Raw genomic sequence first — 13,101 nt, forward strand, 5'->3', positions numbered from 1 at the left:
ATAAGAACTAACTATGAATACTGGTCTAGGCAATTGACCGCTGTGATTGACGGTGTCCAATCGAGATATGGTCAATCGGGATAAAAATCGGGATGAAAAGATCATCAAACTTAATGAAACATGGCATCAGAAAACACGGAAAATTGCGGAAAATAGGAATATATAGAAATATATAGACGATGCGATTTTAATGCCGTTGCGGGAAAAGTTGGAAGTATGTATCACATGTATGCATACGGAATCACATGTATGCATACACACACACACACGTTTTATTTTTAATACAAAAATTTCAATTTGTATAAAATTTTTTTATTTGAGTAAATAGTAAATGTATCAATATTTATTGAAAAATACATACATTCATGCATAGTCATAAATTATCATTAAATTATCGTTTTTTAACTTACCGACATAAAAAAACTTTGAAATTAAAAAAAATAAACGGGAATTGAGCGACAATTTTTCTTCTCAAATATATTCTATGCATGAAAATACACAAATATACAGAATTACAGGAAAATATTTATGGGTGGAAAAATATTTATCAAATCTTCTAAGTTGACAATTTTCTCCGACAGAAGCGCTTGAATTTGTTCTTCCATACAACGCTTTTCTGAAGTCAGGAATCGAGTCCAACTTTTTCATGACTGGCCATTTGAGTTTGGTCTCCTTTTTACTCCGTAAATTTAGAGAGCCTCAAAGGGAGAGTGGACAAACTGACTGCGTTCAGAAGAACATTTATTTTGCAACTGTTGGAAGTTTTCTTTGCACTAATTAGGGTTATGCTTTTAAATCAAGAGAGAGGAATGATCCTATCTCAGCAGAGAATCATAAAACGATTGCAAAATTGTTGTGTTCTGCTGAACGCAGCCATTGCATCACGTGAATGACTGCGTCCAATCAGGATGAGTTCCGTGACAGTTTTCTCCAATCTCTTTCATGCTTATGGAACTTCGATGCCGCGTCCAATCAGAAAAGACGGTGATGCAGTTTGCCACTCTCTCCCTTTGAAATTCTCTATCCATATTTCCTGAGTAGTCGCGATCATGAATCGTGATAAGAAATGACACGTTAATTTTTGTTATATGCCATTTGTAAATAAAGAGAATTTGGAATAAAACAAAATGATGAAATCAGTTTAAAACACTTGTAAAAATGGATCAAGCTATCTTTCCTTTCCTGACAATCAGTAAATAGTTGTAAATGACACATAAAAGTGAAAATAGGCTGTACATGCACATTCAATTAAATGCAGTTCTCATGCTTTTTATCATTTTTTACTGTCAGGAGATTGGTACGCGTGGCTTCACTTCGTGGTTACAAAACTGTTGCGCAACGCAGCCTTAAGCCGGTTCTATATTAGTTGCAAGCCGATCGCAAATTTGTTGCCAATCTGAAGCTTACATTTTAAAATCAACGCTTCATATTGGCTATCGCAAGCAAACTTGCAACTAATATTAAACCGATTTTATATCTGTTCTACAATAGGGTCGCAAGTTGTAAACCGTAAGAAATTGGCCAATCAAGTTGAATATGAAAAAAATAATCGACTGTAATTGGTCAATAGGTGCATAGCACCGCTTATCAGTTGTGTTTTTAGATACACCCAATTTTTTACAGCTCCAGAAGAAAAGAAAAAAAAGAAAAATGAACTGGTGCAAAAGTTCAGCTAAAAAGAATAGGCCTTATAACTTGCGATCCTATTGTAGAACAAGCATTATAGAGAGCGTTTATATTGTCCGTAACCGTATGCCGCAATCTGTAAAAATTAACCAATCATCTTCGAATGTTCCCTTTTTAGGAAAGACTGCTGCAGATAAAATTTCTGTAACAGTACCTTAAGGCGTAAATTTAAGCCGATGAATTAATCAGGATACTACTTTAGACTACGTAATCTGACGGAAATAGAAATAGCACAGATAAACTTATCCGTAAGACAAATTTCAACCAGTTGAAATTTGCTTTATAGATAAGTTTACTGTTATTTCTATTAGACTTAAAGCAGTATTCTGATTAGCTCAACGACTTAAGTTTGTGCTATATGGCTTCTGCACACTGGATGCGGAAACGCTTGCCGCGCGACAAAATGAGACACGGTCCAACCAATGAACATATTAGGAGCTTATAAGCTTATTGGCTACCGCATCACATTTTGCTATGCGGCAAGCGTTTCCGCATCCAGTGTGCAGAAGCTATATGGCATAAACTTAGAGTATATCTACACACTTGCATAACCATATGCATACAAAAAATTATCCAATCACATTTTTCTTATAAAGTCGCACGTAAAATATAATTGAATAATTTTCTTTATGCATACATTTATACGACTATGTGAGTTTGTGTGGATATATACCCTTAGGCCCTGCGTACAATAGGAAAAATATTAGAAATAGGAATAAGTATTAAGATTTTAATCTACCAGAAACTGTATATTCCGATGTAATTGGTATCTGATAAGTTGAAATCTTAATATTTATTCCTGTTCCTAATATTTGTTCTGTTGTGCACAGGCCTTTAGGGATTTATTGATTGGCTAATATTGTTTTAACTATAAATAGAAAAGTTATTGGCTTCTGCATACTGAATCTAAAAACGCTTACCGCGCGACAAAATTTGTCACGGTAGCCAATAAGCTTACAGTTCTTAACATGTTCATTGGTTTACCGCGTCACATTTTGCCGCACGGCAAGCGTTTCCGTGTCTAATATGCAGGAACTACATTAGAGGAGTGCACGTCAATGAGCTGAATGAGTTACGTATCTAGTAGTGTGCACGAACGCATACTACCGGATGGGTGCTGTGTAGCTCACTGACTGACGTACACCCATCTAAAGGACGATGCTAATTGAATTAAGGCCACCGCACGAACCAGTGAGCTCTATAACATAATGGAGCGAGTCATTGAGGAATGGGTGATGTTTCAATTCCTAAACAAGGACACTCTAATCTCTAATGCAAAGTTGATAGTTTTCTTTTTTAGGGATTCGCTGATTAACTGTCATTAGTTGTTTTACAATCATAAATAGAAAAAGAGTCAGACCAATATTGTTTGCCTTTATTTTCTCTGTCGAACCGCGCAATTTTTTATATTCTTTTATAATTTTATATAGGAAAGGCTCGCTCCAATATATTTTAGAGCAATGGATGATTCTTAGCATTACTCGGTAATGTCTGCTTCATTGAATATTGTAGAAAAACTTTCAGAACTTGTCGATTCATTTTTTTTATCAGGAATAAAACGTACGCTACATGATTAATGAGCGCTAGAGAAACATTTCATGTATGTATATATAAATGCATATATACAAGGCATTTGATACGTTTTGATAAAACGCTTGTGTAGATAGAGCGGATTAAACTTAATTGAAGTTTTTTTTATTATTTTTGCAATTTTCGCAATTTGTTTTTAGTTATCCACTGAACAAAATGTCTAAAATCGACGCATAAAACACTTTTAAGATACTTTTAAGTCCTTTAAAAAACATTTTTAAGATATTTCGTGAAGAATTTCGAAAAATATCTTAAAGTTATTTTATTCGCTTATTTGAACCTCTGTCCAATTGGAACATCTCACCATGTGAAAATAAAAAAAAGGAGTAACTGCTCAAAATTACTGTTTATAAGCTTTAAAAACCCTCAAGGAAAAATTTTTTAGCACGTCTCGATTAGCAAGAATTTCGATTTAAAGGGACGTCCACTAAATCCCTCCACATCTTAAAATTAACAATAGGAAACGCTCGATGTTTGAGTTGCAATCCCTTAGTAAATAAATCACACTACGACACGCAAGAAAAAAATTATGCCTCAAATAGATAAATAAATCATTTCACGATGGAAAATTCGCTGCTGATTTAGTTCTCGGAATACGCATAATTCAATTTTTGAACTGTAATCCCTTAGCAAGACAACTTCCTATTCTTGGCTACTCAAGAAGTGTTTGATCGAAATTTCGGTTTCGATTTTGATCAGTTTCGATATAAAATCAGAGTTTCGATTTGTTTTTGATAGTATGTATATATGTACATATACAGGGTGGTCGGTGATGGTCACATAATTTCTCTCGTGAGACAGCATGTAGAACAGACTAAACAGATTAGATAGAAAAATCCTGTACCATTGCCTGTAACTGTAACTACTGTCGCTTGTAGTAAACAATTTCCCGCGCGCATAGTAGCTACACTGTTAGAAATGTAAACAGCTTCCTTTACATGTAAATGAAGTTCATGGTTATGAACAAAATTAAAAGTAATGAATGATTTAACTGAAAATTAAGTTACAGTAGTTACTTAAATGAAATTTATGAAATTTAATGTACTTTTAATAAAATTTTATGAAAAATACATTAAATTTCATAAATTTTCATGAAAAATACATTTAGAAGTGTTCTTAAATTTTATGTACATGTACACAAATATATTTTTTAGTTATAAATTGTAATGTCATGAAATTAAATTCAAATTGTGTAACTTAGAAGTTAATAAAATTTAAGAACATTTCTAACAGTGTACGATAGAGCGTGCATTTAGTGATACAGCTGGGCACTTACGCACTTATTTAGTAAGCTTTAGAAATTAATATCTCGTTGATTATTGCGAAAATTCCAAAATGATACAAGACTTTTCGACTTAATTTAGTCCGTTCTATCTGCCAATAAGAAATTATGCGGACACCCTATATGTACAAAATGTCCTATTTTTAATAATGTAAATAAACATTAAGAAAACTATAGTAGATATAGAAAATTCTTTGAAACAAATTTATAATTCGGAAGGGTACATAAGAAGATATTACATGTATACCGATTTGACGTTGACGTTGTTAAAGTCAGGTCAAGATCATTTTGAATTTTTTAAATGGAACTCCTCATTTTTCATTACACATTTTTGTAGCTTATCTTAAGAGCTCTCTTTTCAAAATATTATAATAAAATTCTTTTTCATTAAGAACTTTTCGAGTTATAAGGTTTAAAAATTACAGTACTATTGGCGTTAGTATTAGGGAGTTTTTGCAATATCGTTTATCCAAATACGGTGAACGCTAAGATCGGATTATTTTCTTCTTAACAACAATTACTTAAGAAAAGGATAACGTGACTTTAGCGTTCACCATATTTGGATTCACGTTATTGCAAAAACTCCCTATTACCCAAGATGTTTCCATCGACGGTTAAAATCTCTTGTTTAAGATTATTACCTAACATTTGTCAAGATCGAGACATTGGACATTCCTCTTTTCATTTTTACAATAAAAATGCCGTTACTAATGCTAGTAATTTTCAAGCCTTATAACTCGAAAAGTTATAATATTTTAAAAATCTGTTGAGGTAAGCTACGAAAATATGAAAAACAGAGATTTTACTTAAAAAAATTCAAAGTGACCTGACGCCATCCAAGATCAAATTAATGATATCTTTTTATGTCCCCCTTCGAATCATACATTTTTGTTTGAAACTTTTCCATATATACCATAATTTACGAGAAATCTTAATGCATTATCTAAAATGGGATATCCTGTATATAGTATTCCATTTAAAGTTTTGCAATTACTTTTTAAATTATTTGTTATTCTAAAAAATGTTTCAAGTGGATTTTCAACTTACTTTGTTTCGAAAGGTATATCTTTTGATTACGAAATAATTTTATCTAGATCCTCTCTAGATAAATATGTGTCTAAAATTTCAAGGTGACCTTCATTTTTTTAATGGAAATGTAGTTTTTTTACATAATATGATTCCTTTAAATATTCTTCATGTAAAAGTATTAAGATAGAGATACCAAAAAAATCAATAGTTTGCGAAATAATTTTATTCTGGCACATATGTTATTAACATGAAATATTAAATATTTCGTAAATTATTAATTTTTTGATAATCATATCGTAATATTTTTATGAACAGAATAATTATATAAATTAATTAGTGTAAAAAAAAATATACATAGTTGTTGATTTACATGTATAGTTGTTGATTTAAAAAAATTATCCATTTTGACTACATATTTTTTAAAAAAGCAACTATATATTTCTTTACACCTATCGATTCTCGTTATTCTATTTAGAAAGATACTGTAATGATACATTTCAAAAGTATATCGTTTCCGACCGCTTATTAATCGGATGTTATCGTATCATAATAGTAGGCCGTTGACGCAACCGGAAAAATCAAGTGCCTATCGCCGATCGGGATATTTCTCCGCGAGAACCGATATCGTGATGTGTGGGGGATGTTAACCGGCGAGAAAAATCAAACCGTATCGAGATACCCCGACGTCACATAATAAAATATGCGACACGGCAAAAAGACCGGTTCCGCACATAATCCTGAGCAAGGATCGTCAATCCTCAGCCACTAAGCGAGCAAGTTCCAGCCTATGATCCAAGATCCTATACGAATTTCAAGTAAAGAGAAAGGGGATGACGCATACTTCGCCCCCGCTGAGTGCTCAGCAGCGAAAGGTCTCGTCCTTTAAGTGTTTGCAGCGATCTGACACGGGGGATTCCCTGTCTCCACTGAGCGTTCTCAGCAGTCGGCGAATCACATGACTCCCAGACTGGTGCATCGTCTCGGGGTGGAGCGTTCTCTGCCTCATCGGTGTTCTCGGCTATTAGTCGTCCATCAGTTTCACCGGTTCCGGCAATAAGACAGGGATGAAGCGTTCTAGGCAGCCGCTAATATTTATGTATATCGCACTCATTTCCGTGACTCACGATATCTGCGTTCTGCGATTTGCCAAGACTCGATCGGTATTTGCGTTACCAGGGCAACGCGTCTGCGTCCGAATACAAAACAACGTGCTTACTTGTCAAATACGTTCCACGAATCAGCGCTGTACAATCCTAAGCTCGACCATGATTTTCGAGAACTATACATTCCAGCGTAGAAAAAAACAGGCAATTGCGTGCCGTTTAAATCCCCGCGAATACAAGCTTTGTAAAATCACTGAATATTCTGTAAATTATAATATATTTGTGTTATTTTCTCGTTTACGTTTTTTTGTGCATTATCTAATCTTCGTATGTCTATTTCAAATCAATGTGTGACTTATTACTTGCATAATTCAGTGTTTCTTCAATTCTCTTTTCATCGCTTTCTTTCGCTCCCGAACCGAATATTATTTTTTTTTCTTGTTATATCGGCTAGTTCGCGTAGCGGAAGTCAGGTTGTTTCAGTATTAAGGTACGATTATAAAAAAATTAATTAATAATTTACGAGATATTTAATATTTTATGTCAATACGTGCCAGAATAAAGTATAAAATATCTTGTAAAGTACTAACTTTTTGGTATTTATACCTTAATATTTTTTTATGCAAAATAATTAGAGGAATCATATATTATATAAAAAAAAATGATACAATTCCATTAAAAAAATAAAGATCACTTTAAGATCTTGGAAGCACATCCACTTAAAGATCTGTGATCTTCAAAGTGTCCCCTTTGAAAGAAAACAACTCACAGGAACTTGTTCGAATTCCTACCCAAGATACTATCATAAAACATGTCAAAATGAATTAATTCTGACAAGTTCCATGAGGTACAGATGTTTCCAGGGTGTCATGACATCCTAGTTTAACGTTCGATAAACAAGAATGGAGTGATACCTGAGTGGCATTCAGGTGAGAATCTGAACATAGCCCAGCATGTAATATTATAATAATACTGTAGTGACATTACAATATTGCAGTAATATTACAACTTTTAATGCAATATTACGAAAACGTTAATGACATATTATTTTACAAAATATTCTAATATAAAATTGCAGTAATTTTACTGAGATATTACAATGTATATCGCATTGCAATGTATCGTAATATCAAATGTTACAACGTCTTGTATGATCGCGAGTAGTACGACCGATAGATGAAGGCAACGAGGTGCAGTTTCTCTTAAATAAGAACAGATGGGATAGAATAAAGAGTACAGCATTATAAGATTTTTCTTCATGATTTTCAGATGATTTCACATGAAACGATTTTTGAAAAAGAGTTAAAAGAATTCAATAATTAATGTAAAACTGCTGTTTCCGATATACTGTTAATACAAAAATTTATACCATATGTTATATCAGTATAAATATATCGTAACATGCTAAATGAACTTTTTTGACAATACAGTTTTTGATTATTCTGTGTATAAATTGAGTTAGGAATACTTTCTTGGGCTGTGCGATAATCGGGAAATACGATAATATCAGTGCTATTGTGCATTCTTTATCGTTCATTGAACCTGAATAGAACGATATAATAGCGTTGATAACGCACTCCTCGAACATAGTAACAACTCCCTTGGAAATTAATATTATTAGAATATTACTACAATATTATAGAAATATTTCTGCGATGGATTTTCGCGGATATTTAATATTGCAGCAATAATTATGCAATATTAATTATTATGTAATATTAATGCAATATTATGTAATATTACATGCTGTGTGAGAAGTTACATCAAAATTTTTGAAATAACATATAGTTTGAGAGATAATTTGAAATTTCAAATGGGACACTATATAATATTCAAATGGGACGCTTGTTCACGTCGCATGTTCCAGCATGCTCCAATGTGCTCTTGCTATAGCTTTTACTCACTTCAACGAGCGCATTTAAGTAAGTAAATGCTATTAGGAGCATTTTAGAGCATGTTAGAGCATGCGATGCGAACAAACCTTATGTATGTGTGTGTGCGCGCGTGTGTATTATGTGTACACAGGGTATCCGATAATGAGCGTATCAATTCTCATGAGCAGATAAAATGGATTAATCAAAAAGCTTTGTATTATTTAAACATTTGTGCAATAGGTGAGATATTAATTTCTAAAGATCGTCGAATAGCACAGCCTACTGCCAAATATAAGCGCGCGACGAGCCCATTGTCGTAGATTGCTAAGCGCGCAGGAAGTTATTTGCTATAAGCGGTATTGGCAACGCACAAGCGGTGAAAGAAAATATTATGCTTGCAAATGCTTTTGGCGATAGACTGCGGCCGGGCGGTTACGCACATACGTGGCGATCTTTTGAAATTAATATCTCTAGAACTTTTCGACTAAATTTAGTTCGTTCTACCTGCTCACGAGAAGTGATCCGGTCATTACTGGACACAGTGTACCTATATACATATATGTACGTACATATCTAATTTTAAAAATCAGTTTACATATACATCAGATTATAAAATGAGATTTGATACTAAAAAATGATGAATATTGACAAAATTTATCATTAATATCTATTTCAGAAAGAGGCTGAAAAATGATTAAAAATTAAAATGTCGATAATTTGAGCAATGCTTGGCACTAAATGTCGATAAACATTAATTTTCGTTTATGTTGCCAAATATATTTGATCAAATCTATCGTTTAAATTACCTAAATACTAAAAACAATGGACAAAATAATTTAGGAATGTTAAATTGCCTATTCTGTTGTATTGTTATTTCTCTTTAATTATTTGTTAATATTAAAAATTACTTTTCTAATGTAAAATAATGTCAATTCTATCACATTAGCGCTGCTTAGTCTCGGCATGCACTCGTATATTTTCATATGTGTTACTCTCTATCTAGAATAACAACAAACATGTCTTCAAAATGATTTGTCATTTTTTGAAAAAGAGGGAAAGCTTCAATTTACGATTTTAAATATATTTCCTAAACGGTAAACTGAAATAGTAAAAAATAATCCATTATCTTTAGTTTACTTAAAAAAATGTGTCTAATGCTAATATATATTTTTATATATAATAAATCTCATTATTTATAAATTTCTAAAAATCGTAAAGTTATATACAATAATTATAATATCCATTATTTACTTGACAAAGTATCGATAGAAACTTATGTACAATGGTTACCTATTGACCATTTCCTGAATTATTTTGGGATAATTTTGCTGCCGACTGACTCAATTGCGCCAATGTTTCTGGAGTTGCGTGTGCTTTTAAGATTGAATTTTCCGCTTCCAATTGATTGATACGATCCATAAGCTCAGCTATTTTCTCTTTTAATACCTCGACTTCTTCCCGTACCGCGAACATTAAATGACTTTTAACTAAATCCTAGAAAAGATTATAATACAGTTATCATCCATTAAAGTAATGAGCAGTAAATGTTTCTATTATAGTAATTTCTTACCATAGCCTGCTCGATCTTGTTATCAATCGCCACTGCACTTGTTCCCTGCATGCTGCAATGTACATGTAATGTTCATATAAACTTATTCAATTATTAAACATACAATAAAAAAGTTAGATAATGAAAATAGCAGTAGAAAGTGATACAGATTTGTTATATATTATAATGAAATATGATTTATTCGTTTATTTAAATAGATTAATTTCTTTGTAACTATTATATCTCTATCTTTAGTTACCTTTCGTTATCTTCGAGAGTACGATGCTCATCGCTGCCCTGCGTAACCTCGGCTAATGATTCGAGTAGAGTCGCATCGGCCGACTGAATAGTAGTAGTGTTAGCAACGATACCGGAGATGGAGTCTTGTTCCGGGTCGGATTGATGAAACGTCATGTTTCCCTGCTGTTGCAGTCCGCCGACAGCACTCTGACAACCGGCCGTCATTTGTGTGATCTGCACCGGAGCATTACCATTAGTCGTTTGTGGCTGCAACTGCTGCGTCGAGGGTGCAATCGCTTGTGACTGCTGTGGCGCTCCAGCCGTCTTGTGAATACTTTGCATACTTTGTATCCCTTGTATGGCAGTCATTGGCTCGGAGATTTGTGTCATTTGCGGCTGCTGCGTCGCCAAAGGTTGTTGGCAGGGAGCCGCTTCCGACTGTTGATGCTGCGTGACAAGAATGTTTGGAGCCTGAGAGGTCGGAACTGATGTTTGTTGCACCGTCGACTGACAGACATTCTGGACTGGTAAGGATTGATTCTGTGTGCTCACCGTTACATAAGCTTCTTCCTTGGAGTGAGGTATACTTGGCTGGGGAGTTACTGTGCTATTGCTAGTGATAATGGGGATAGATCCTTGAGGCATACTCTGAGGAGGTTGCCCCAAGTTGTTGGGATGAGTAGCCTGCAAATTGGAAGGTAACGTAGAGCCTTGGGTGCTCTGCTGATGTTGCTGTTGTTGCTGCTGCTGCTGCTGTTGCTGCTGCTGTGTAGCTATTGGCTGAGTCTGAGATTGAAAATATTGCGGAATTTGCTGCTGCGCTTTAGCCTGGGTCTGTGTAGGATTATGCTGTACATTGGGAGATATTGAATTATTCACCGCATAGCTCGTACTCGATGCCGATTGCGTGGGATTATTTGACACAGCGATCGACGAATGCACTGTATCTGGTCCATTAGCATCAATATTAATCCCTTTATCATCAGTCACTGTCACTACAGATTGCTTCGCAGTCTCTGGTATAACAATCCCACTGTCGGTCACGCCATACGATATGCACACCTCGTTTGGATCAGATACTTTTGGTGTGCCGATGGCCATCGGTTGATTAACGGATGTATGGTCGAGGTAATCCATACAGGTCCATCGTCCTCTTTTGAAGGGTTCCGTGCTCTCAATCTTCACTACTTTGAACCTCTCATTTCTACCATGCGAGTGAACCTCGCGCAGATCCGCGTCCTGCTTGTCAGTGACAGACGTAATGTCCAGGGTATTAATATTGCTATCATTAACTGAATTACTAATATTGCCGCCCTCAGACGGCACGATGGCCAGGCCGTACTGCGAGCTGGTAGGGATCACCGGGGCTGTGCTGAGAGCGGCATTGCTCGTGTTGAAGAACACATCCTCTTTGGAGAAGGTATCCTCGGAGTAGCTTGGTGTCTCGATGTCGAGATCGGTGATGCGTGAGTGTTCAACGGAATTGTCCTCGGTATGCGACTCGTCCAGGTCATCGTTGGAATCCTCGCCGGCGTCATTGCTCATGCGACAGCCTACGGTGACGCTAGTTATCTGGAACGACGACGTTTTCTTCCGATTGCCACTCGGGGCCTGCACACCGCTGCTCGGTACAACAACCGGCTGATGATGCCTGTCTATCTCGCCAAGACGTATCGTCTCCGTGGTCGTGCGATGCACGGGATTCGACACTTTTCTGCTACCATCTGACAGCCTGTGCGATTTTCTGTGCACATTGTCTGCCATTATTATGACAACTTAACGTACGAGAGACACGATTGTTGCATCCGTCCTCTCGCATGTTAGAATCAACATTGTCGTGCACTTTTCCAGATATTTCTCTCTCCTTCTCTCTCTCTCTCTCTCTCTTTTTTCTCCCTCTCTCCTCCTATCACTCTATCAGTCTCTCTCTCTCTCTCTCTCTCTCTCTCTCTTTCTCTCTCTCTCTCACTCTTTCTTTCTCTGTTTCTACCTCCTTATCTCGCCGATTCGACTTCACCGCGACCGATCGTTTTCGCTCCTGCGGAAAATACGAGACAAGCACTCAATGGCATATTTTGTGCACCAATGAATGTTGACAATTGACCATTGCATTAATCCCACGAGGAACAAGTACGTTTATTCAAGCGACGTCCGTCCGTTTAGTAAGACAAGGAAGACTGTGCTAACTGCTAGCTTCTGCTTGCTTGCTTGTCCGCTGACGACGACGGCTCCGTCGTCACGTTACACATCACACACGCACGCGCGCGCGTACACACAGCACATAGCACATACACACATACACTCTCTCTCTTTCTCTCTCTCTCTTTGTCGCAAGCCCTGTCCTTGCTCCTCCATGTTGCAATCACGCCTCACTTAATCTTACCGTCTCCGTAAAGCCTATTGTCCATACCGTCCATACCCTTTTTCTACACTGACCCCTTTTACACTGAATAATCGGTACGCGTATTAACTAGTAACTTTCTACTAAATTATCTTAATTTTAACAATGTATTTAAAGATTGATGTATTAGATTGATAACATTAGTATCAAAATGATTAATTAAATATATATATCATGTATATGCTTACACGTATCGCCGAAATGAAGATAATTCAATAGAAAGTTACTAGTTAGTAACATGGTGGAAGGGACAACATAGTGGTGCAGTTGGACAATGACTGCGTTCCCATTTCGTTTCAAGGCAGTATCCGCCATTTTGGATATTATACTGGAGAAGCCAATGGCAA

At 35.6% G+C, this 13,101-nt stretch overlaps 1 protein-coding gene across 7 annotated transcripts in view; it reads right to left on the reverse strand.

The window, feature by feature from the left end:
- Nucleotides 1–13,071, reverse strand: part of LOC105146899 (uncharacterized) — a 15,405-nt gene extending 2,334 nt beyond the window's left edge. For 3 of the 7 annotated variants that reach the window (XR_015547416.1, XR_015547415.1, XR_015547414.1), the window contains exons 1-4: nucleotides 10,373–12,982; nucleotides 10,135–10,186; nucleotides 9,855–10,058; nucleotides 13–9,663 (exon numbers count right to left, since the gene is read on the reverse strand). Coding sequence is in view for 3 of the 7 variants with exons in the window: in XM_087413438.1 (XP_087269564.1) it covers nucleotides 9,855–10,058; nucleotides 10,135–10,186; nucleotides 10,373–12,117 (2,001 nt within the window). In the remaining 4 variants the exon portion in view is untranslated. Of the gene's footprint in view, nucleotides 1–12; nucleotides 10,059–10,134; nucleotides 10,187–10,372 lie in introns of those variants that run through there. The other 4 variants (XM_087413438.1, XM_011057530.2, XM_011057529.2 and 1 more) reach the window with 4 other exon arrangements.
- Nucleotides 13,072–13,101: the final 30 nt, after the last annotated feature.

This window comes from Acromyrmex echinatior, chromosome 1 (genome assembly GCF_024713525.1).
Source record: "Acromyrmex echinatior isolate Ae372 chromosome 1, ASM2471352v2, whole genome shotgun sequence".
Lineage (NCBI taxonomy): Eukaryota > Metazoa > Arthropoda > Insecta > Hymenoptera > Formicidae > Acromyrmex > Acromyrmex echinatior.